At 55.7% G+C, this 24,499-nt stretch overlaps 5 protein-coding genes across 5 annotated transcripts; 2 read left to right on the top strand and 3 right to left on the bottom strand.

Annotated features, from left to right (window-relative positions):
- Position 1: 1 nt before the first annotated feature.
- BKA78DRAFT_249191 (major facilitator superfamily) lies at positions 2-1,937 on the bottom strand (the record flags this gene model as incomplete). The annotated part of the gene is made up of 3 exons (XM_066884454.1): positions 2-259; positions 319-708; positions 762-1,937. The coding sequence occupies 3 exons, from the start codon at positions 1,935-1,937 to the stop codon at positions 2-4; spliced, it is 1,824 nt and encodes a 607-aa protein (XP_066745885.1).
- A 2,245-nt stretch (positions 1,938-4,182) lies between these two features.
- BKA78DRAFT_331199 (formamidopyrimidine-DNA glycosylase) lies at positions 4,183-5,588 on the bottom strand (the record flags this gene model as incomplete). The annotated part of the gene is made up of 2 exons (XM_066889856.1): positions 4,183-4,942; positions 4,993-5,588. 2 exons carry the CDS (start codon positions 5,586-5,588, stop codon positions 4,183-4,185), a joined length of 1,356 nt encoding a protein of 451 aa, XP_066745884.1.
- Positions 5,589-6,429: 841 nt separating this feature from the next.
- Positions 6,430-8,712, top strand: BKA78DRAFT_125239 (uncharacterized protein). The gene is made up of 3 exons (XM_066882506.1): positions 6,430-6,558; positions 6,772-8,503; positions 8,573-8,712. Exons 2-3 carry the CDS (start codon positions 6,785-6,787, stop codon positions 8,591-8,593), a joined length of 1,740 nt encoding a protein of 579 aa, XP_066745883.1. The 5' UTR covers positions 6,430-6,558; positions 6,772-6,784; the 3' UTR covers positions 8,594-8,712.
- Positions 8,713-8,869: 157 nt separating this feature from the next.
- Positions 8,870-9,733, top strand: BKA78DRAFT_125182 (uncharacterized protein). Its single transcript, XM_066882505.1, has 2 exons — positions 8,870-9,270; positions 9,322-9,733. Exons 1-2 carry the CDS (start codon positions 9,121-9,123, stop codon positions 9,577-9,579), a joined length of 408 nt encoding a protein of 135 aa, XP_066745882.1. The 5' UTR covers positions 8,870-9,120; the 3' UTR covers positions 9,580-9,733.
- Positions 9,720-23,919, bottom strand: BKA78DRAFT_379293 (non-ribosomal peptide synthetase). The gene is made up of 3 exons (XM_066892936.1): positions 23,462-23,919; positions 15,608-23,413; positions 9,720-15,562 (listed from the first exon to the last, which is right to left on the bottom strand). The coding sequence occupies exons 1-3, from the start codon at positions 23,876-23,878 to the stop codon at positions 9,887-9,889; spliced, it is 13,899 nt and encodes a 4,632-aa protein (XP_066745881.1). The 5' UTR covers positions 23,879-23,919; the 3' UTR covers positions 9,720-9,886.
- Positions 23,920-24,499: the final 580 nt, after the last annotated feature.

Below are 24,499 nucleotides of genomic sequence, written 5' to 3'. Positions count from 1 at the left end.
TCTACTGGGTCTCCTCATCGCTGCTGCCGCCCCTCTTCTCGACGGGGGCCACGGGGGCAAACGCGCTGCGGCTGCGGATCTTGGCGCCCTTGTAGTAGAAGAGGATGGGCACGGGGACCAGGACGGCGGCGACGCAGCCCAGCAGCGTGCCGGCGTACTGGATGCCCATGCCGTCGAACATGTAGGTGGCGAAGAGGGGGAAGCCGGCGCCGGCGAGGGAGCGGAGGAACGTGTTGGCGGCGATGGCGGAGGCGGCGAACTGGCGGACGCGTTAGCTGGGATTTCTAGGGGTTTGCGGGGGTGTATTAGTGGTCTTACCATGAGGTATGCGTCGACCAGGTAGTTGAGACTTTGCAGGAAGATGCTCATGATGCCAAAGCCGGAGCAGAGACCGCTCAGCGTGGGAACGATCCAGTGGATGTCGCGGGTGTAACCAGTCCAGCCGAACCAAAATAGTCCGATGGAGAAGCTGACGCCTCCGATAATCACTTCTGGGAGACGCCACTCGGGGACTGGCCAGTTTCCATTGGCTGCCAGCTTCCTCTGGTAGCCCGGTTGTCTGATGACGATGAAGAGACCGGCGAGCATTTCGCCGATGATCATGCCAAAGTAGGGAAGACCGCCAACGCCAGGGTTCATGCCGTGCACTTGTTGGAAAACCAGGGGGTAGGCGGCGAGGAAGAGGTAGAGGATACCGTAGACAAAGGCCTATAAAAATTCATCAGTACAGAGCAAAGTGAGGAGCTCTCAAGTAGACGTACCATGTAAATAGTGATGAGCAGAACAATTGGTTCCGTAACCAGCATGCGCAGAGGCCTGGTAAAGTTCTTCTCGACCAATTCGCGCACGTCAACCTCGATTTCCTCCTGCTTGGCGTGGATACCCCAGTTCTTCGTTCTCCTGCGCAGTTCCGAGGCCTTCTGGACCAAGATTGTGGGAGGGTAGGATTCTTCGAGGAAGAGCAGGTTGAGGCCGAAGGACAGGAAGCCCATGAACGCAACAATGTACTGCGTCCATCTCCAGCCCAGGTATGAGATGACGATGAAGCCACCAATGAAAGGCGCAAGCAGCGGACCCGAGAAGACGGTCATGGAAAAGACAGTAATGGCGATACCACGGGTGCGGTTGTCGAACATGTCGGAGAAGACGGCCGCGACGACAGTCAAGGGACAAGCGCCAAAGAATCCGGAGAAGAACCTCGTAATCATGATCGTCTGGAGATCCTTTGCCGTGGCACAGGCGATGAAGAAGATGGAGAAACCAAAACTGGCAATCACCAATGGTAGACGTCTTCCACGAAGCTCACTCAGAGGCGCCCATATCAGAGGCCCTGTTGCGAATCCGAGGACGTACAAGGAGACACCGAGGATACCGACCTCCCTGCTTACTCCGTAGATTTCCGCAATTGAGGTCGTGGCTGCCGAGAAGATACTACTGCCAAAGGCCGCAATCATTGTGAAGAAACCCAACATGGTACCGGTGAGCAACTTTTTCCGCAGGGGCCAATTTTGAGCGTGCAGGGGGTCATCAGGACCTTCGAACTCGACGACATATTCTTCTCGGTCTGGGAGAGGCGGAGGATATGGCTTTCCGGCGCCAAATGCGGGAAGTGGTTTGTTGGACTTGCGAGACCTAATCGAAGCACCGACGGTGGCGCTATGTTGGGAGCGGGCGGTTTGGATTCGGGAGAGAGCCGTATGGTTGCGTTCAAGCTCGTTGACACCTGATCGTGCAGTTGCAATTCGTGACATGGCAATCTCTTGACGTTGGATGGAGGAGGCGGTGGAGTTGCTCGACGTAGTTGAACTGCTTGCTGTTCTCTCTAATGCTTCGGGTCGGTCGTCCTTCTCATCGTGGTGCCTCTCCGGAGGAGAGGGAAATTGGTTTGGGCTGGCATCCCGCTCTGCCTTCTCCACGTAGCTGTCGACGTTGTCCATGGTGGAAATCGTCCAGGGGTATTAGGAAATGGCGGTCAATTCGTCCAGTGAAGATATTCGATTCAAGCGATGGGCCAACGAGGGATTGGAGAGCTAAGAGCTGGCGAGTCGAATGAGGAGGGGAAGAGGATGAGAGAAAATTTAGTATTCAGAACTGGGCTCAGCTTATTATTCTAGTCTGTGGAATGGTCGGTGCTCCGTATAGAAAACGGCTTGCGGCGGTTACATCGGCAGATGGAGCTGGCTCCTGGAGCGTCGTCCGCGTTCCTTGTGGGTCTTGAATTGGCGGACCGAGGCCAAGACGAGCGGAGAGACGCGAAACGGATATAGACCCCTAATTCCGTCGGGCAGAAAATGTATTTTATTTGCGACCGCGCGGCGTTTCCCAACGGCGATAGCGAGGATAGTTTGCTCAGCAATGACGATGGCGAAAAAATGGATTGTTCTGTGGATTACTCTCGCGAGTTCGCGCCACAACAAGGCCGAGGGGGCAAACAAGCTTTGCTTTCAAAGTTCGCCAAGTCGATGCGACTTTCCCGAAGAAGACAGCCGACGACGACAATGGCTGACAGCCGAGGGGTGATACTGTGGCTTTAGTGGCTGGTGTGGAACCAAGCTTTGCAGAACCTGGCAGCGCCTGGGTTTCCGTCGCTTTCTCTGGCCTTTGGACAGGGGATCGTCGCTGCTTGCAAACGCGAGGGTGAAAGACCTTCGTCCTTCTCGCCTTTATACCCTCGCCTTCCCGCCTTGCACGGCTTCGACAAGATAGCGGCGCACTTTTCTGCCGCATTCTTTGACCCTCACAAGACCAATTGACCAACAACATGACGCGGGGTCTCTCGGTACACAGGTGCCGTCACCTGAAGTGATGTAGCGCTTACAGTCGCGAGGCAGGGAGCTTCCCTTCAGGCTTCCCAGTCACACTCGATGTTGTGCGCCTCCTCAAGCCTTGGTAAGCAGCCAACTGTCGTCAGCTCGGCCTCATCCCACGGTCCTTCCCGCCCGAGCGAACTGCTCGGCACGGTTCCCGGCTTGGCCTTTGGCAGACAACAGTTGTCAGGCCGTCAGCTATCACCACGCAAGGCTCACGCAACAGCTCCTTTCCCGCTCCTACAGATCAATGCCAGAAACATTGATCTGCTGATGGCGCGTGTTGATTTTAACAGTGCGCGCTCGCGAGCGGATGCGTCGCCGCAGGGACGTGTGAGGGTCTCGAGGGGATTCTGGCCTCGGCCCTCATGTTTTCGTCTGGATGATGTTGGCATTCTTTCATAGACAAGACGGCTGTTGACGGCTGTTTCAGGCCTGGAATTGTGGGTGCGATCCACACAAACGCGTTCAGCCAGCGGCTCCAGAATACTCCAAACTCCATGTGTTGATCAAGACATCAGGCCGGGGTTTCGGACACGGAAGTCAGACCCCCCGCTTCCGTCCGTCTGCGCTGACCAATTGGTGGCATGTCGGTTCAGAACACCACTTCCTTCTTTACGCACGCAACTCCCATGTCTGCTTACTTTAATAATCAACGTCTTGGCCGCCACCTGCAAAGAAAAATTTGAAGCGAAAAAAGGGGCACAAAGATTGCAAACACTCACCCGTCATGTCGTTTTTTGCCTTATCCACGAAGGCCTCTAAACATCGAAACAGGGAGACAGGTCGCGGGGCAAAGCCCCAGACTGTCAAGTCGGTGACCTTCGAAAATTGATCATGTGCACATGAACTTTCACTTATACCAACTGTTGCAACTGAAGGCAAAACAAAGGGTTTGTAACAAAGTCGTCGCGCTCGTACCCAAGCGCTAAATGAGGCGTTGCCGACCGCGGACACCAGGGCGCAGAAAAATAGATTTCGATTCTTCTCGAACGCTTGGCTCAGGAAGCATCTCGGCGCACGATCTTGGTTCGGGACCCCACTTCTCCACATCTTTCCAGCGGATCTCTTGTGGTTGCGGAGGCCCAGCTATGATGGTTCATGGATTGAGAGGTCAATTCCGAGGCCCCCTGCTAGCGATGAAAGTGCAGGGATGCAAGGAGAATCGTAAAAAAGATGGTTGGAAGCACTCGAGTCCTTTGGTTCGTAGCTGTATGGAGCCCAGGTTGACCTCATCTTTCACTTCTCACTGTGCCGCTTGTTGCAGACGCCAAGGTAAAGCATCCATTTACGTCTACGAGGCGAGAGTATTGAGAATTTCGTGTCCAAAAACAGGGTGTGGGATGGGAAATGTCCACAACCCCAAGCGATCAGCTCATTTGTTCCTCAGAGAGCGTCTTCTGCCTCCCTCGGGCTCTTGGACTACCTTCGGTGCTGCGGCTTTTCTCCCTGCCTTTTTGCTTGGTGTCTTGTCTGCTGCCTTTTTGGATTTCTTAGGGGGGGGTTTGGTTTCTACTGTCTCCTCGTCTGCAGGCTCTTCCTTGGGTTCGGGTGTTTTTCGCTTCGTGTTCCTTTTGGTCGGTTTTGGAGCTTCGGTAGCTTCCTCGACGTGCTCCCCGTTCTCAACTTTGACTCCGTTCGTGTCCTCCTTCTTGACTCTCGAAGTACGTGAGCGCCTCTCGCTTTTGGTGCCGTTCACCTCCGGCACCTCGTCCGCTGTTTGTGCCTTGGTCTTCCTCGCGGCTCCGCGCCTTCCCTTTGCCGGCTTGGTGTCTTCCTCTTCAAGCGCGCCATCAGAAGTGCCGTCAGACTCTTCTTTTTCGTCAGGCGTAGCTAAGTCACCCGCAACTTTGCCCGTCTTCTTTTGGACACTTGGCACGACCGCACTCGTGCGGCCGCCAACCTTGAGAAATACAATCTTGTCGCCATTGGGCAACTTACTTCCATTCTTCTTCCCTTTGCCCCAGCGGTGTTTCATCAGGAAATTCTCTGGGAATTTGGACGAGTCGGCGAGGGTCGAACAGGCGATGCCACAGACGTGCATAAGCGCAGCATGCAAGTCGGCGACCTGGGAGTCGGAAAAGGTGTTGGAGTACTGCTCAGGGTGGAGACGGGCTTGATAGAGGACCTCGTCACTATTCAAAGATCAGTTATATGCCAGCAGACGAGGAGAAAGCCGACTCACGCGACCCAGTTTCCGACCCCAGAGAGGTTGGCTTGGTCGAGGAGCAACGCCTTGACCGGCACTCGCTTGCTTCTCAACTTCTGCCCCAGCCAATCCACCGTAACAATATCCTTGTCAATGACGGGATCCGGCCCGTTCTCCTTCAAGGGACTCATCTTTCTCAATTCTTCTCCGGGTCCATCGATCAGACGGATTCTGCCCAATCTCCTCGCATCTACGAATGCCGCCTTGCATTCCGAATCTCCGTCCATTTCAAGCACGAACTTCCAGAACCGTGGCGGCCAGTCCGGCTCTTCTTCTTTTGAGACTGGTTTGTAGTATGCAGTGTCGTCATTCGAGAACTTCATCCAACCGCTCATGCCGAAATGCATCAGCGGATGTGGCGGAGACGACAATACCAGCCAAAAGTATTTCCCTTGTTGGCGGGCATCGATGACCTTTTTCCCGGTCAAGGCGGCTTTGAAGGCGGAGGCACTAGTTCCAACTTTTCCATACACAATGTCGTCTTCCTGCGTGAGGACATTGCGAATACTGCGGCCGATCAGGTGCCGACGGAGGAAATGCACAATGCGGGCAACCTCGCCAATCTCGGGCATATTGTGGGATGTTGCGATTGTAGGATGGGAGTTCGGAGGAGAAGGGGAATCGAGGGGTTTGGAATTCGACCAAAGCTTGCTCGTCAGTCAAAACGGTGGAGCGCAGTGGATCGTAAGCGCGATCGGAGAATTGAAACGGAGCGATCGCTGGCTGACTTGCGACGAGAAGGTGGCGAGCAGGACGCAAAAAGACGACGCAATGTAGTCCAAGGACAGCTCTGAAAATTGAAAAGTCGAAAGGACAGTTGGAGAAGAACTGTTCGTTGGTCTGGTGTCGAGATGTGCGGAGTCGATGACGCGTTGGGGAAATCGCGACTCCACGGAGTCACGAGGCATGCACGGACCATCAATGACGGGTGGTATTTCATGGAGGGCTCCCTTTCTTTCGCGATTTCTTCGCGCCTTTCCCCGACATCCATCCTCAAGGCGGACATCTTCGCAGTACAAGCTCCCAGCAGCGCCTGTGAAAACGTCCAAGTTATGTTGCGTGCGGGCTTGCCAGAGACTACAAGCCTCCGACGTCACATTGCATTTGCTCACCGCACTCGACGCATTATCCAATTGAAGGCTGCTTATGTGTTCTTGAAAAGGAAATTGGTGGGAATACTCTCAGGTCATCACACAGTGAAAGTGTGTCTTTGGTTCGGAATGGCCGTTGAAGGGTTTGCCGCCACGTTCCACAAGCATGACCGGCCTTGATTCGTTGTCTGTTGGTCAGGGTGAACTGGACCCCACCTTCTGACCGTTCAGCTGCAGTTTATTTTTGAGCTTCCTGTGTAAGATTTCGAAACGGGCGCTGATATTTTCTCCTTCAACTCTACACATATTGATGATTGTATCGGCCAACGCTCTTTGGAGTTCCTGGATCTCTTCTCGTTTTTCCGAACCAGTTCATTCTTCATGGCCTAAATTGCTTGCATGTTCAAATACTCGTGCGGGCTGTCTGTTCAAGCTCATACATCGTTCCAAGGTATTTCTGCTCCCGATTGAGAGTTTCGAGGTCCACCTAGGGGGCTAAGTGCACGCAATCGATGGAAGGAGGGAAAGGGAAGTTCACAAACCTGAGATGAGACGGGCGGAAGACTTCGATTACCCAATGTGCCTCACGGGGAACGTTGTCTCAAATTTGGCTTCCGTTGTCCAATCGACGCGATTTTCAGGCTGAGAGCTGACTTCATGCTAGAAAGCCTCAAGACATGCGGCCAAATCAAGATATTTCTCGGGTCTCGACTGACCGTGAGCCCATACTCCAGTATGATCGCCAGCAAAGCAAGACTTCCAACGAAGTACTCCAAAGACCGAACCGACTGTGGCGGTTTATCGCACGCAATCCACAAGTTCCGGCCTCTTTTTGTGCGGGTTTGCTGTGTTGCCTTGGATCTTTCATCTTCACTTGGTGGCTCAGTGCACAAGACTTTCAATGTCCTGAATGGGCGCTGAAATGCGAGATTGGAGACAGTGTTGCCACTTTCTCGAAAAATCTTGGTCTCGTACAGGGTATTGTCACGACCATCTATGGACTTGGACTGGCCGGTTTAACATTTGCTGCCTACTCACTTTCCGAGGCAGCTGTATGGCCGCTCCTAAAACGACAGTCCTACAATAGGCTTGACCAGTTGGACTCGTATCTCTCTGCCAGCCGAGGATCACTTACATCGTTGCCGCTTACATACCCGGGAGTCAGAAACATCGCTACCTTCATACTGGTGGTTTGCCTCAGCATTACGTCAATCACACCATTGATCTCGTCTCCTGTGGTTGGATGGGTCTACAACAAGCAGAATGTGACCAGGGAATTCGAGTCGCAGTACAGAGCTGGGGGTGGTCTTGGTATCAAGTTCACACAGCACAACCCACAGCGCTTGCTTCCGATGCCGGCCGTGTATGCTTCTGAGCTTTACAACGCATGGAGCAGGGATATTGCAGAAGACCCCATGCCCGAAGCTCGAGATTTCATCCTGGACCGTCTCAAGCTAGCCAAGGTTGGAAATTTCTCTGTCCGGGCTGTAAGAGCACACAAAGAAATCAACTGCACAGGTCGGACAGTCGACATTTCAGATACGGACAGCGACACTGTCGTCCTCGTTCAAACAACCGGCAACATCTCCTCCAAAAACGTTGAGCTCAGGCTTCAGCCAAAGCTGACCTTGTGGGTCGACGACATACAATACAAGAGCGAATATCGAGCAGTGTCCACGCTTGTCTTTGCTATCTTCAACGCCACGATCTCAAACGGCAGTCACACCGACCCCACGGAGAGAATGGCTGCAAAGGGATTTAATGGGCTCTCCGCCGTCGCCTGTTCCGTTGATGTGACCCTTTCAAACAGTGTTTTCACTTTGGGAGAAGCAGATGAAAAACACGTTGGCCTAGCATCACTGCTCAAGGATCTCGAAGTACCCTCCAATTCCAGCAGGACCGAACTGGCAGTCTGGCTAGGGGTAGCGCCTGTGACATTTGGCGTCAGCGTAAACGGAACGCAACCGGCCTTTGAAATAGGGGACAGATGGCTCCGCACGTTCGCATGGTCGTCCTCCACGCTCTCGCCCGACACAACCTTCGACATCAATATTCTCAAGAGATTCATAAGAGACAGCTCTGGCGCCATGGCCCAAGGGATGTCGCAAAAGGTACACCGAATCGCGCAGAACCGCGTACAAACAACTAGAATCCACTCGAGGCTGGCCCTACCGCAGCTGGAAAACTCGAGGTCGTTCTACCTATTAATTCTTCCGCTAATCATGCTTGCCGTGGTCTTGGTTCTGGCTCTCTGGGATGAGTGGATGTACCGCAAGACTGAGCTGACAGTGATGCGGCTGGCGAATGTAGGAGAGCTGATCAGGAGCGCTCAGACGTCGGATATGCGTGCCATGACGGAGACGGGGGATGAGATGTCGAGTCTGAGCAAACAGAGGGTACGTTACGTTCAGCTGTCGGAATTGGGTGATCATGGCTTCACCAGCCAAACATCTATTGATTTTGAGAGGCCAGAGCGAAGACAGTAAAGGCGGTGGTGTGGTTCGGCAATAAGCCCAGTACGGCAATGGTGCTCGGACCAAGTTGTGCAAGCTAGTGATGCTTCATGAGGTAGGCGCGAACGTACACGCCTTCCTTGTAGGCGCACTCGGCAAGGAAAAAGACACAGATCCGGGTGGATTTGACAAAATGCATCATCCAACCCTCCCGCCGTTTGACTTTTCGTCCGCCGAGCTTTTCATCAACCCTTAACCTCAGGCCGCTACTATGGCCACAACTCACGACAACCAGGCCAATCTGGAGCGCAACGAGCTCTCCAACGCTTCCCCACCCCGACGAGCCCATGGCAGTCACTCAGTGTGCGCGGCCACCGACACTTCCTCACCTCCACCAGCTGAAAGCCCCATCTCACTCAACTTCGACGAATGTGCCTTCTTACTATGGGGAGAACGAGAGGTAGGTGACGCAATATACAATCAGATTGGAGATTTTCGGCTGAAGTTTTGCATAGATTGACCACGCAGTGGATGTTGGAGACCTAGATACCGCACGTAGTATGGCCGAAGAGGCAATGCTCTTTCCCCGGCTCAGCGTCTTTCTGAGGCTTAAATATCAGCTTCTTCTTTCCATAACAACTCTGGACTACACACGCCTTATTGAAATGTGGAAAAAGACTTTCAAGAGGAATGAGGACAATGTGGAACTCGTGAGTAGCGATTTGACCAGAGGGACCAAAGAGATCTAACACAAGCAACAGGATGTCGAACCAGAATTCACGGAGGAGATGACGGAGAAGATAGAAGCCCTCATTGAGGGTTACGAGATCGCGAATGCTGAGTGGCGCGCTGAAATAGAAGAGAAGATTCAGCAGGCCGAGTGGCGCGAACGCCTGGAGACTCCTGGTAAAGCGCATGGCGTTGAGGTCCTCGCCAACCCCAAGCCCAGGACCATGAAGAGCCGCCTCCGGTCCAGCATCACCAAATGGATGCGCCTCTTGCGCCTCTCAAGGAAGTAGAACCCGATAGGGCGGAGTCACTCGGAGAACACGGACAGTCTCAAGCGAAGACCACACCATGTCACATGGTCAGGGCTTTGAATGAGGTAGCAAAATGAACACAGGAGATCACAAAGATTGAAGCCAAAGAGCAGTGAGGATGTGTGTATGCAATGTCTTGAACAGAAGCAAATCTAGTACTACCCGAAATTTTCAAACAACAAGCGCCAAAACAAATCTATCCCAAAATTCAGTGCTTCAAACCCACAACGCCTCAAAATCAAGCTTTTCCCAAACCCCAATATCCAAACGAAACATCTACAACGTATCAAGCCTCAACCTCCTGAACAACCTGCGCAATCTGCTGCTCAAACACGGCCAAAATGGCCTTGACACCGTCCTCTCCCATCAACTTCGCATCAGCCCTGACACCAAACTTGACACCATTGGCGGCCCTGTCCGGCCCAACATCGACAAACAACTGATCCCTCTGGATCCAATCATAGCTCAAATCATCCACGCTCGTCTCTCCGGGAATGACCCTCTCGGACGAAAAGTCGGTCGGCACGCCGACGTTGTAGATGTCCACCATGCCCTCAGCGTACTCGCTCTTCATGACGTCGTCGTGCCACAGCAGGTTCAAGCTGGCGTTGAAGGGCATCTTGCCGTCGGGGCCGACCCAGCCGGCGACGTCGCGCAGCCGGCTGTGCTCGTAGGGGATGCGCGCGCCCAGCTTCTCCATCAGGTCCTGCGCCACGTCGTTGAGCGGGCGGCTGCGCACGTCGCGCAGGCCGAGCGGCAGCAGGTTGACGGTCGGGCCGCTGACGTTCTCCATGTCCTCGAACGACGCGCTGCGGCCGGTTTGGAAGAAGCCGAAGGTGGGCGAGTCCGTCGACGTGAGCTGCGCGAGGGTGCGTGCAAAGGCGAGGAGGACGAGCGTGTGCAATTGGCGGCCGTGTTCGCGGCACTTGGCTTCGGCAGCAGCGAGGTCGAAGTTGCTGCTGTTGCACATAACGAAGGTCTGCTTGCGCGACTTGGGATTGTCGAGCTCGGCGCTCTCGCTGACGGACGGAAGGATTGTCGGCGTGCAGGCGGTGAGGTGTTGCTCCCAGAAGGCGCGCTCGTCGACGGTCGACATGGCCTTGCGGTTGAAGTCGACAAAGGACGAGAACGAGGGGAGTGCCGGCAGCGGTCTCTTGGAGTACAGAGCAAGCAGGTCGGAGATGAGGCGAGACATAGTCCAAGCGTCGTACGTGGTGTGGTGCATGGTGATGAGGAGCGCGTCGTCTTCGGGGGCGCGGACAAGCTGCAGCCTGACGGGAGGTCTGTAGAGGTTGGAGGGAGCGTGGAAGGTCTTCCTCACGCACGTCTTGGCGACTTGGTCAAGCGGCTTGTTGGACCAGACGACGTTGAAAGTGGTGTCGTCAATCTCCTCAGGCTTCAACACCACCTGGACGCACTTGTCGGCTCCAACGGCGACGAAGGCAGTGCGCATAATCGAGTGCCTTTCTTGGAGCGCATTCCATGCCATACTGAGTCTGGCAATGTCGAGCGGTGCCCTGGCCTTGAAGGCCCAGGTCGGCTCGTAGAGGGTGCGGCCAGACTGGAGCCAGCTCGCCATGTGGTAGTCCTGACCGGCGAGAAGAGGGAGAATGGCTTCGACTTGCTCCTTGTCGACTCCGAGGTTGGCCAGAGCAGTGGCCTCCTCACTGGGGTTGAGGACTGGCGGCAACTCCTTCACCTGCACAGCAGGCTCCGAGTCTTGTTGGCTAAGGCTCCTGCAAATGCCACCGAGCGTGACACCCTGAATGATTGTCGCGACACCGACACGGACGCCTGCCTTTCGGCAAATGGACGCAACCTGGATGGCTGCAATTGAGTCCAAACCGATGGAGAAGATGTTGGTTGACGGTTCAATCTTCTCGACGGGAAGGTTCACAACGGTAGCCATTGCGCTGCGGATGGTCTCTCCGTAGCGCTGCACCGCCGGGTCGTCCCAGGTGATGACTTCGGCCTCCGCAGCCTCTGACTTGAGGGGAAGGCTGCGCAGCTCGGCGGGATGCGCCGTGACGTAGCGCTCGGGGTTCTCGATGATGTCTTGAACCGCTTCCTTGAAGCCAGTGAGGAAAACGTCGAGCCTCTCCTTTCCAAGCTTGGAGTACGCCCTCGCAATCAGCTCGTTGCTGTGCTGCTCCACCTCAAAGTTCATGTTGTACTCGGAGGTGATGAAGTCTTCCTCGGTCTCGTACGGCTTCCAGACGCTCTCCGAGCTCTCAAAGGCACCCGAATCGATCTTCTGGAAGACGAAAATGCTGTCAGTCAAGACCGCAGAGCCTGCGGCGGCGGCTTGTCCCTGACGCCAGCGGTTCTGCACGTCAGCAAAGGAAGCGTGCTGGAACTCGATGCCATCGACCATTTGCTGCTGGAGCTGCTGGATGACGGCCTGGTTGGAGGAAAGAGGGTTGGCGAGACGGACGCGGTACGGGACAGTGTTGAAAGTGGGACCGATGATGGTGTCTGGGTTGTCGAGCTGGAGGTTGCGGCCGGCGAGAACCATACCAAAGGCGACATCGCGGCGTTGGACGAGGCAGCTGAGGGATTTGGCGAAGGCGAGCATTGCCACTGTCTGAGGGCTGAATCCTCTCTCTTGCACGGCAGCCAAGTTGGAAATGGCCGTGATGCTGCCGATGCTCATTTGCGTCGAAGCGGCTTCCTCCTTGGTCAGAGGGACCTGAATGCTCTGGTAGCCCTCGAGACGCTTGCTCCAGAATTCAACAGCAGCCGCTTGGTTGCTCGTCATCATCTTTGCGGCCTTGTAGAATGGCGTGGCATCGGGCACGGGGCGGCCAAGGTAGTTGTCGGTGACCTGCTGGAAGAGGATGGGAATCGAAAGACCGTCGTAAAGGGCGTGGTGCATCGAAATCGAAAAGACCTTTTCAGATCCCGCGGTGATCATGGTTGCCTTGACAGGAGGCGTGTTGAAGTGGCTAGCGTTGGTGAACTTCATGACCTCGCGGAGCTTCTGAAGAGCCGCTTCCACAGTAGAAGACTCGACGTCGCTCCAGATGGGCAGGCGGTCCTCATGAACAACAGCGACCCATTCAGAGCCGTTGCGGTGGAATGAGGTCCTCAAAACGTCAAGCTGGCGCACCGTCTTGTTCCATGCCTCTTGGAACTTGGTCAAGTCCACATCTGCGGAGAGGCGGAGCAAGTGGTGGTGGACGTAGAGGCGCGGGTCGAGGCCGAGGGTTTGCGTGATCATACCGACCTGGAGAGGCGTGCAGTTGTAGACGGCCTCGACCTTCTCACCAGGGGCCACCGAAGCAGGCACCTGGAGCTCCGGCTCGGCGAATGCAATGGCAGAGTCCACCATAGTCTTCTCGACCGGCTCGTCCTTGGTCTTGGAAGAGGTGAAATTGTGAGCAAGAGCGCCGACGCAGCTGTTGCGCATGACATCAGCCGAAGAAACATTGTAGCCGTACTCGCGGAGCGTCCTGGCAAAGCGAATGGCGGTGATGGAGTCGATGCCAATGTGGAGGAAAGAGGTGTTCTTGCCCACTTGCTCGGTTGGTACCTGTGCAAAGTCGGACACGAGCGCCCTCAACTCTTGCTCTTCCGCGGACCAGTTGCTCTCATCCCAGGCAGGGGCCTTGGCGATGACCGCAACATCAGACTCCTCGACAGAAATTCCAAGCTCTTCAAGAGCAAGGGGCTCTCCGTTCAACACAACGTCAACCAACATCTCGACTCTCTCCAAAAGCTCTCCGGCACGAGCAGCGTCTCCGAATGCCGCAGTGCAGTTGGCAGTCAACTTGAGCTGATCAGCCTTGTCAAAGCTTTCGACTTCCAGAGCCAGAGTCCAGTCCGTTGGCATCTCGCTCTCCACTTCCTTCCAAAGTTGAGAGTCCTCTGTCTCCTCGGGAACCTTGGTGAAGGAGAAGAGCGAGTCGTAGAGCGGACGGTCAGCGCCAGTCCACATCTGGATGTCTCTGGCGGAAGTGTGCTGGTAGTCGAGCGATTCGTAGCTCAGCTTTTGGAAGGTAGCAAAAACGTCTTGCAGAGTGTTGCCGAACTTGGTCAGGTTGACGCGCTGGGGGATCGTGGTGATGCAGGGGGCCAAGATGCGAGAGACGTCCTGGACGGGAACTGAGCGACCAGAAAGGACGGCACCGAAGATGATGTCGTTGTAACCAAGCATCTGCGCGAGGGCGATTCCGAAAGCGGCCTCCATGACGGCGGCGACGGTCAGCTTTTGACGAGAGGCGGCGGCCTCAATGGCAGACAGGCTGGCGTTCAGAGTCCTGTCCTTGACAGCGACCTCGGATTGGTCGACTTCTTCAGCGGCGACAAGGCGAGTCCTCTCCCAGCCGTTGAGCAGATTGGTCCAGTACTTCTTGGCTGCCTCCTTGTCGACTGAGAGGATGTGCTCGACAAGCGCGTTGGGACTGGGACGAGGCTCAGGAGCTTCGCCGTGGTACCGCTGGTGAACCTCCTCGAACAAGAGACCAAGCGACTCTCCATCGTAGAGGGAGTGGTGAATCGACAGGAGCAAGGCGGTGCGCTGGCCACCTTCAGAGACAGCAAAGGTGAACCTCACAGGGGGCTTTGTCGCGATGTTCTGGGCAATGTCTCTGGCGATGGGCGAGTATTTTTGCTTGATCGAGTCGGCCTTGACAGAAGTCCATTGGATTTGGGCCGCCTCGGGACGCAGGACGACTTGCTTGAAGTTGTCGCCAGCAAACCAGAAAGTGGTACGGAGGATCTCGTTCTCGGCGACAGTGGCCTCCCAAGCTTGGCAGAACCTACTCATGTCGACGCCAGCAGCAGTCTTGAGGAGGACATGGTTGACGTAGAAGGACTTCTCGTCATCTCCGGTGTCAACGGATCTGGCGACCATGATCTCCTGCAGAGGCAGGCAAGGCCTGATGGCAGCGACTTGCTCTGAGGGGACTGGCAAGTCGGCCGAGGAGCGCAGGTCCGCATCGATCTGAGCCAGATCCTTCTTGATTTGCTCGGCCGCAGAGACTCCACCGGCAGCCTTGTCGTTGCGCGGCAATTGTGCCAGCTGCTCAATCAGGGGGTGGGTCAGAACATTGGCGACGCTGCAAGTGTAGCCGGCGTCCCTAAGCTTCATGAAGAGACCAATGGCGCTCAGACTGTCGATGCCGAGTTCGAAAATGCTGGTGTCGGGGCGGATGTCCTTGCTCTCGTCTTGAATGACATCCTTGACGATAGCAGCAATGACCTGCTCCTCTTCGTTCAGGGGCCTGTTGCTTGAAGCCGAAGCACCCGTGTTGGAGTTGGCGCCAGACATCAATCTGGAGATGGGGATCGAAGAGAAGAGGGCACTGAGAAGCTTGACGTCGGCCTTGGCGCTGGTGGCAGTGAGAGGAATTGTCGAGACGGGGACGATGATGTCGGGAACCATGAAGACGGGGAGGATTTTCTGGCACTGGGGCCTCAGCGTGGCATTGATTTCGTCGTATTTGTCCTCGACGAAGAAGCATTCCGTCTTCTTCTCCTTCTTGTCGTTCTTGTAGGCCACGAATGCGACAAGTTGCTGCCTGTTCAAGTCCTTGTGCTTAAGGACCAAAGCAGCGGCGTTGATGGGTTCGGAGGACGAGACGCGGACACCCTCGGCAATCTCACCGAGTTCGACACGCTGTCCTCGAATCTTGACTTGGTCATCTTTGCGGCCGAGGAACTCGATGCTGTTGTCGGGCAGAATGCGAACGATGTCACCAGTGCGGTACATCCTCTCGCCATGGAAGTCGTCGACAAAGCCCTTTGCGTCAGGGCGGTTGAGGTAGCCGTTGGCGACGAAAGATCCAGTGAAACACAATTCACCTCCCATGGCCTTCTTGACGTAGCTGTCGCTGCCAACGCGCAAGACGTGGCCGACACAGTCTCCGATGGGGAATCCAATGTTTCTCGAGTCGGATTGAGGAGTGACTCGGGCCATGGTGCAACCGATGGTGACCTCAGTGGGACCATAGGCGTTGACCTGACAATGTTAAATACCAGCAAAAATGGGGGATGAGTGACTTACGAGCTTGACACGGTCGTGACCACCCCAGAGCTTGCGGCTCTTCTCCGTCATCTTCTCACCACCAACGGTCAAGAAGACGAGATCAGGCACGTCCTCGGGTGTGATTCCGGTTTGATCGAGCAGACTGGGGACGAAGCTGGCGTGGCTGACGCTCATGTTCTTGAGAGCAGCGTGGAGGTCATCGAGCAACATGGTTCTCTTGGCCGTAGCGATGGACATACCGTGACGCCAGGGCATGAACATTTCCAAGACGTGGACATCAAAGGCGCGACTGGCAAGATTGAGGTATTTACCCTTGCCTCCCAGCTTTGGCGTAATGGGCTGGGCGTCGCAAATGAGCTCGGACATGCCCTCGAGGAAAGATGCAAGGTTCTGGCGGCTGACAAGAACACCCTTGGGCTTTCCGGTACTGCCAGAAGTGTAGAGAATGTAACCGTTGGCGTGAGGGTCGTAGGTGACGGTCGGGAACTCGTTGATGCTCTGAAGCTCGTTCTTGTAAACCGGGTCGTTGATGTTGACAACCTTGCAAGCGTCAAACTCGGGCGCGGGCTCAATCAAGTCCTCCGTGGTGAACAGGATGCTCGCGTTGCTGTCCTGGACCAAGAAAGCCTTGCGCTCGTTGGGGAGGGCCTCCTCGATGGGCAAGTAAGTCTTGCCGCTCTTGAACACTCCGAGAATGGTACCATAGGCCTCCAGGGTCCGGGGAAGGCAAATGGCAACCGAGCCATCGGTAGTGGCGTACTTGGCGATGAAGGCGGCGACGCGGTTGGCGTAATCGTTCAAGGTCTTATAGTCCCAGGAGCTGGTAATTGCCTCGGGCCAAGTCTGAGTCGCAATCTCCACGGCTCTCCAGTCAGGGTGTGTCTGGGCCCAATGGTCGACCCAGAAAGTCGGGTCGTAGTCGGCAGGGCACTTCGTGTCGGCACGGGCAGGAGAGATAGACTTGAGCTCGGTGGGGAAGAAGTTGGTCAAATCGGCCACAGGCTCGTCAGGATGCTCGGCCATGGCAAGGAGGAGCGCGTCAATCTGTCTGGCAAAGAGAGCCTGGTGCTCCGGTCCCATGACGTAGTCAGCAACAGCAAACTCAAGCTTCAATACTTCGCCTTCCTCCCAAATGTTGAACGCCATCGCGTGCTCAACCTGGAGGACGGCGTCCTCTGCCTTGGTCCAGGGAAGAGCCTCTGAACCAGCAGATGCCTCGCCCTCCGGATGGAAGACAAACATCGCCGGGTATAGCGACTGGTCCATGGGGCGGCTGAGGACCCTTCTGACAGTGCCGGGCCTGACGTGCCTGTGCTCCCAGGTGCCCTGGGATACCCGGGTCTGGTCAGCGACGAGCTCTCTGCTGGTGTTCTTGACGCGGAAAGGAACGGGGACGACGGAAATGAGCGGAGCAATGGCGTTCTCGAGTCTGGGGTCCACGATTCTGTCGGAGAGTACTTCGCCGAAGACAATGTCTTGGGCTTCGGCGAACTCGGCCAGGTTGGAACCAAACGCGGCGCGGAGCACAGCGGCAATGGAGGTAGCTCCAAGCTTGCGGGTCGCCTCCTGGAGCTGGGTCTTCGACATGGAAAGATGAGTCTCTTGGGTGCGCATGGTCGAGTTGGCAGCATCGCTCGGAGACTTGGGTAAGAGGTTCTCGTGAATTTCGCCGGTGAGACCCTCGAGCTCCTTCTCCCAGTAAACCTCGTTGTCGCGGGAATTGGTGTCTGCCCTCGAGATGAGCAGAGCCTCCAGAAGCTGGCATCTGGGCTTGCTGGCTGCGCCGTGGTACTTGGTCGCCAGTTCGGAGAAGATTGCGTCAAGAGAAGGACCGTCGTGGAGCGAGTGATGGATGGTCAAAATCATGGTCTTGTCGACGCCGTGGTCCAGGACGGTCACGGCCCACGGAGGGTTCTGGAAGAGAGTGGCCTGGTGCTGGTGAGCAATTTCGAGCGAAATTTCCCTGGAAACTTGCGTAACGTCGCTCTGCGAAGCTGCCCGCACGTTCCACTTGACCTTCTCCTGTTGGTAGACAATCTGCAAGAAGATCGAGTCAACGTCCGCATTCTCTGGTTTGCGAACAGCCGCGACAGGCACAAATCCAGCACGGAGAGCCTCGGTCTCCTGGGCCAGGCTCAACCACGCGTCATACAAGTCGTCTAAGTCGACGTTGGAGTCCAACTTGAAGATATGGTTGCTCCAGTAGGACTCTGGGTTCTGCATGCTCTCGCCCAAGAGAGACTCTTGCAGAATGCTTGCAGGGACGACTTGGAAGCGATCATGGCCAATCCTTTCCTTGACAGCGTCGAACCAAAGCTCATGGCAAGTGCTCATCTCCTGCTGCAAAACGACCTTCTTTTGCTTGGATCCCGCAAATTTGGTGATGTCGGAGACAGTGCGGCACCTGAGGACGTCGAGAACGGAAAGGGCGAAAAGACCGGAGTTCAGCTTCGCAGCCAGCCTGATCGCACCAATAGAGTCGATTCCGAGTTGAGAAAGAGTGCTGTTGGCCCGAATGGCGTTGATCTTGGCACCAGTGGCCGATGCAATAATGTCGACCAAGGCAGAGTTGGCTTGGCGCCACTCATTGTCCGACTCATCGTTTTCAACGATTTCCTCGACGTGCTTCTCCTCGTGCGAAAGGAAAATCGCCTTCAAAGCGTGGCGGTCCACCTTGGCAGATGGAGTTCTCGGGATGCGCGGCAAAACGACGAACAGCTCGGGAATCATGTGCGGAGGAAGCACCCGCTGGCCGCCCTGCAGCACAGCGTCGATGAGTTGAGTTGCCTCAGGGGAAGTGACGGGCTCTGTGGCGGTCTCGGCGGCGTCTTCGAAGGCTGGGACGGCGAGGAAAGCAACAACCATCTTTCCAGAGCGCTTCTTGGACTCGAGATACAGGACTTCGACTTGCTGGACTCCAGCATGGGTGCCGCGAAGCCAGTACGCGATCTCACTGAGCTCCACACGCTGTCCTGCAATCTTGACAAGGTCGTCGTCTCTGCCGACGAACTCGATACTGCCGTCACCCAGTTGCCTGACAAGATCACCGGTAAGATAGACCTTGCGGTTGAGAGCTTCGCAGAAGATGAATCTCTCCCGGCTCTTTTCAGCGTCCTTCCAGTAACCTTGAGACAGCTGGATACCCGACAGGGCAAGCTCGCCGATTCCGTTACGCATGATGGGGCGACCGTTCTGAAGAACATAGGCACCAAGAGTCTCCAGAGGAACACCAACGTTGCCGCTCTTGACCATCTTGTAGTCGCCAGGACCGAATTGCTCGACCGTGGAGACGACGGCGGCCTCGGCTGGTCCGTACGTGTTGTAGGCTCTCATGTCGGTGCCCCAGTCGTCCGCCACTGGCTGGTTCAGCTTTTCTCCAATCATGGTGACAACCTCCATAGTCTTCAAGTCCTTGCGGCTGATGGCACTGGCGAAAGCGGGGGTCAAGTGCGAGTGAGTGGCTTCACTCAGATTCGCCAGCTGGACAAAAGATCCCAGGAGAAGCTGCTTGGGAGCTGAGACGATTGCACCACCCATGCCCCAGATCTCGAACAAGTCCTCGACAAAGACATCGAACGTGTACTGGGAGAATTGAAGACCACGCACAGCACCCGACCTGGTGCTGGAGGGGATGACCTTGCAAAGAGAACGCATTGCTGATGCCGCGGCAGCATGACTGATGGGAACACCCTTAGGTGCACCAGTCGTTCCACTCGTGAAGATGAGGTAGGCGAGGTTGGAAGGCTGAGGGGTCGGCAGGCTGACTTCGGGATGCGCGTCAAGAGGAGCGGAGACGTCCAAGGTCGAGACGCCCTCCGGAATGGCGGCAGAGTCAATGTCCTTGGTAGCATGAGCCACAATCAAAAGGCTTGCATCCGTTCTGGCAATCAGGTCATGCTGTCTGCGCGGAGGGAATTCGGGGTGGATCGGACACCACGCGCCACCGGCCTTGAGAATTCCGAGAAGAGCAATGTATAGCTCAGTGCACTTCTCCATGCAAATAGGCACAACGCGATCGGTGAGAGGACCGAGGCGACCAACGAGATACTTGGCAAGAGCATCAGCTCTGGCGTTAAGCTCGCTGAAACTAAGTTGCGTCTTCGATCCCTCCAAGTTGTGGTAGAACTCGAGAGCCGAATCGTCGGGCTTGCTCACAGCCAGGTTCTCAAATGGAGCATGGAGCAGCAGCGACGGCTCCGCTTCCGCAGAGACCTCTTCGGGGAAAGACGAGAGCAGCTCAGGCTTGGGAGCGAATCGAGCATCCAGAAAAGGCCTGTCCTGGTTTGCCATGACATATTGAATCGCGTCGTCCAGCTGCTTGAGCATCGTGTTTGCTGCCAAGTCATCCAAGTGCTTGTTCTCGTAGGTCGCCTTCAACAGCAAGCGGCCCGTCTCGGTGGGCCAAATCTCCAACATGACCGCAAAGTCGTTGCCCATGGGCGGGTACTCGATCGAGCTCCAGAGGCTGGAGCCTTGCTGTCCACCAGCGAAGCTCTGGAACGCAATCAAAGTGTCGTAGTGCAGACGACCCTCGGAGGTGACGATGGAACTCAGAGGAGTGTGCAAATGCTGGAGTGCTTGCGTGTTTTGCGCAGTCAGGCGTTGGGCAACGTCCTTCGTCAGCACGGAGAGAGGATCCTCGGTGTTGGCAGAAACTCGAATCGGAACTGTGACGAACGTGGGGCCCATGCAGTCTGCAGTGTCCTGGCCGTAGCGGTCGGAGATGACACTGCCAAAGACTACATCCGCCTTGGATCCCGTGTAGGCAAACAGGACCACGGACCACGCAGCCTGCAGAATGGCGAGGGAGGAGACATGCGCGGCCTTGGAGGCGGAGAGAAGGTCTTCCATGGACGTTTGACCAAGAACAGTGGCCACCTGCGGTCCCTTTGGCAAGAAGATTGGCTGACGGCGGGAAAGCTGAGGGAACGTCGTTGGAGCGCAGTCCTCAAGCTGGTTGAGCCAGAACTCCTTGGCCTTCTCTCTGTCTGCCCGGAAGTGCGTCTCGACAGCCGAATCGATCTGAGTCCGACGTGCCGGTTCCTTGCCATGGTACTGGTCCTCGACATCCTGGACAAGCAGCTGCAATGATCCACCGTCGAAAATGGCGTGGAACAGACTGAGCACAACGGCCGCACGACCGTTGGATTGCACAAGGGCGAGATTGAGCGGTGGGCTTTCGAGTTCAATCGAGCCTTCTGCGTCCTCGAGGGCCTTGTTGACGAGACTGGCGAACTCCTCGTCCGGCGTTTGGGTGGAGCCGTACTTGTGAAGCGGGAGCTGACCCTTGGGGCAGGTGTCCTTGAGGATCAACTGAGCAAAAGGAGCCAAGTCGTCGTCCACAGATGCAAAGACAGTCCTGAAAGCTTGGCCGGCGTGCAGAGCTCTCAGCCAGGCCTCAGTGACTGCGTTGATATCGACACCAGGAGCCACCTCGTACACAGAGTGGTTGATGTAGTGGCGGCGCGCCTCTTTGGACGGATCAGAAAGACTGCGCAGGAAGCTGGCAATCATACCAGACTGCGTGGAAGTAGTTGGTAGGATCTTTTCGATGGCATCGACAGAGACTCCCACAGCGTCGGCAGCTTCGCTCGCGTGCTTGCGACGGAACTCCTCGATCGTAGAGTTCCAGGACTCCGCAGCCGACTGTTCCGAAGCATCTGAAGGCTTTGCGGAAGCCATGTACTTGACGATCAGGTCGCGGAAAGTGCGGCACGTCACAACATCTGAGACCGTGAGACCAGTGAGATTGGCCTCTCTTGCCTGCTGGAGGAAGCGCATGGACCGCAGGCTGTCGAAACCGAAAGAAAGCAACTCAGAGTTGAGAGGAATCGAAGAAGCTGGCACATCGGCGACGGATGACGCAGCCTCGAGCACCGCGGCTTGCACTTCTTGGTCAACTTCAACACCGCTGTCGTCGCTCTCGGCAGTCGGGGCGGCGGTTTCTGTCCACAGCTCCTGAACAAGCTTTCCAACAATCTTGCGGTCGATTTTTCCGGATCTGCTCCTGGGCATGTGGTCGAGGAAGAAGTATTTGCGAGGGCGCATGTGCGGCTGCAGCCACTTGTCCGCAGCAGCTTGGGCCTCCTTGATTAAAGCCTGCTGATCGACACCTTCGAAGGGCAGAATGCAGGCAACAACCTGCTCGCTACCGTGACCACCACCAACTGGCTTGTGAGCAACGACCACGGCCTCCTTCACACCCTGGACCTTTTCGACAACGGCTTCAATGTCTCCAAGTTCGACACGCCTTCCGCTAAGCTTGACCTGATCAGTCGTCAGACGGCCGAGGTACTCAATAGTGAAGCAGCCGCTTTGGTCCTGAACGATGCGTGCGCGATCTCCGGTCCGGTAGAGTCTTCCGTATGCGCTTTCTTCAACAAAAGCCTTTGCTGTCTCTTCGGGTCTGTTGAGATAGCCGCGGCTGACTTGCGGTCCACCAATGACGAGCTCACCGGGGAAACCAATGGGGACCAAGACCGGCTCGGACTTTGAGGGCTCGATGATCAACATCGAACAGGTCGGCAGGGGCTTGCCAATGATTGACCCACGGTCATTGACGGAAAAGTCAGACACCACTGTGCAGTTGATGGCACCCTCGGTAGGGCCGTAGTAGTTGGAAAGTCCTTCTTTCTCAGGCCGAGTGTTCGTTCCGTGGCGTTCAATGTAGGGAGCAGAGTCCGAGGAAAAGTTTTCAATGACACGACGGTTGACCGCTTCTCCCATGACCCAGAGATCCTTGAGAGAAGGAATCTTTGACGGGTTCAAGATTGCAGCCATACTGGGAGTGGCCATCATGATGGTGGCGCCAAGCTCAGTAATGGTCGAGTCGGGGTCCGACAAACTGATCTGTCTCTCGGCTGAGCACAGCGTGGTTCCGGTGGAGAAGGTAACGAAGATTTCCATAACGGAAGGATCAAAAGTGGGCGCGGCAAATTGGAACCAGCGGGAAGGGTTTGAAGTCGCACGCCATGAGAAGTAAAGAGAGTGGGACGCAATCGAGCACGCCGCTGCAATGTGAGGTACCTGGACACCCTTTGGCCGGCCGGTCGAGCCACTGGTGTACATGACATAGGCAAGGTCGTTCTCGTCGATCGAGGGCAGCAGTTCGGACGCAACGGCAGGTTTTCCAACAGCGTGCCAGTCTGCGATGAGCGCGGTGACGTCGATCCAAGTGTACTGTCCGCGCAACTCTCCCTGGAACGTTGTCTCGCGATCTCCACGGCCAAGGAGCGCAGAGGCTTGGACGTCTTGAAATACGTACTCCATCTGGTCGATTGGGGCTTCGGGGGAGACGGGACAGAATGCAAAGCCAGCCTTTATTGTTCCCAACCAAGAAACGTAAAGCTCAACAGACGAGGAAATAATGGCAGGAATGACCGGCTGCCTGTTGTCGCGAGGCGAAACAACATCTCTCAAGTGCAAAGCCAGTACATTCGTGAGATTGTCGAGTTCTTCGTACGTGTAAACCTCGTGAACACCCGGAGCTGATGCTGTCGGCAAAGCCTTGAGGAAATCGAGGGCGGGTCTGTTGGGAAAGTCTTTTGCTCTCCTGGTAAACGGCTTGTGAAGTAGAGATGCGCCGTTTGCGTAGTGATTAAAGGTCAGATCCTCTCGAATGTGAGGAGGCCGGCTCAAAGAAGGGTAGTTGAGTCTTGAAGGGGCGGGCGCAAAGCCTGATGGTGTCTGCACAAAAGACTTGGATCCGAGAAGCTCCGCAAATGTCGTCAATACCGACTGGCCGATTGCGCTGCACATGAGCTTCTGGGGATAATGAATCGAGATGGTTATCTCAGAACCAAACTCCAAACGAAGGGAAAGGGGCTATTCGAGAGTCAACTTTGATCATATGACAGGGCTTGTAGAACATACAGTCGCAGAAATCTGTGATGTCGCTCCATTTTCAAAAATTTCGACTGAGAAATCAGTCTGCGCACCGGGATGCGAATACTGCTCTCCGGGGTGGCGTTGGACTGTGGCATCGCCGGAAAGCTCCAATACAGCTGTTGCGAGGCCATGACGTGTCTCTTCTGTGTGACCGTCGACTGGCGGAAGCGAATAGCGGAAGAGAATCTCCTCTTCTCCAGTAAAGTAGGCTACGAGACGCGCAAAAGTCTCGAGCACGGCTTCCGAGGTCAAAGGGTTGGATCCGTGGGCGAGGACAACCGTGTTGAATTCATAGTCGACAGGAGACGCGTCTTGCCTTGAAGCCTCCACATCTTGGGCCAGAGACGCCTGGTTCTGGCGATACCGGGTATCAAGAGAAGGGAAAGTTGTAGAGAGCGACATGGTCAAGACGAGTAAGCGTGATGACGCTGATGGCTGAGAGGTTGGAGATAGATAGAAATCTGATAAGATGGGGCTATTTCTATGTTAAAAGATAAGAAGAATATCGATAAGAGAAAAAAAATCTGCTAAGGCTCATCTCCGCGTTAACAAGTCCGCCACAGCGCGCAGTGACGTTGCCGATGTCGCGCTTCAGGAATCGCTCGTGCGAGATCGCTCGCCTTTGCAACCTATTCCTGAGCACATGCCTTATGGAATCGGCGAGTCACCCATTGGAAGAAGGAGAAAATGGCCGGCGACAGGGCTCGTGGTCTTGATGGTTGTCCACAAGCGCGTGGGAGTGGCCTGAGTTGGGGATGTGGAAGCGGGAGTAGGTGGAGTCGGGCATCGGGGCAACAAGCGGGCGCCGGAGCCACCTACGTACAAGGGGCAGCCAAGACCCCCAGCAGCGGATCAGATACCGGACCTTATTTGGAGCAAGCCCGCTTTCGAGGCGGACGTGCTACCACAAAACTGCATCCCACATGCCTTTTTGGGCCATATCCGCTCGTGTTCTGGCCATGGACGCCCGCCAAGTGATTTTATCTGATGAAACATTTCGGTAGATGACACAGATCGGCGCCG

The sequence above is a fragment of the Phyllosticta capitalensis genome, assembly GCF_038381095.1.
Source record: "Phyllosticta capitalensis strain CBS 128856 chromosome Unknown BKA78scaffold_4, whole genome shotgun sequence".
Lineage (NCBI taxonomy): Eukaryota > Fungi > Ascomycota > Dothideomycetes > Botryosphaeriales > Phyllostictaceae > Phyllosticta > Phyllosticta capitalensis.
Note: the sequence above shows the minus strand (reverse complement) of the source record. Positions and strands in the feature narration are given on the sequence as shown.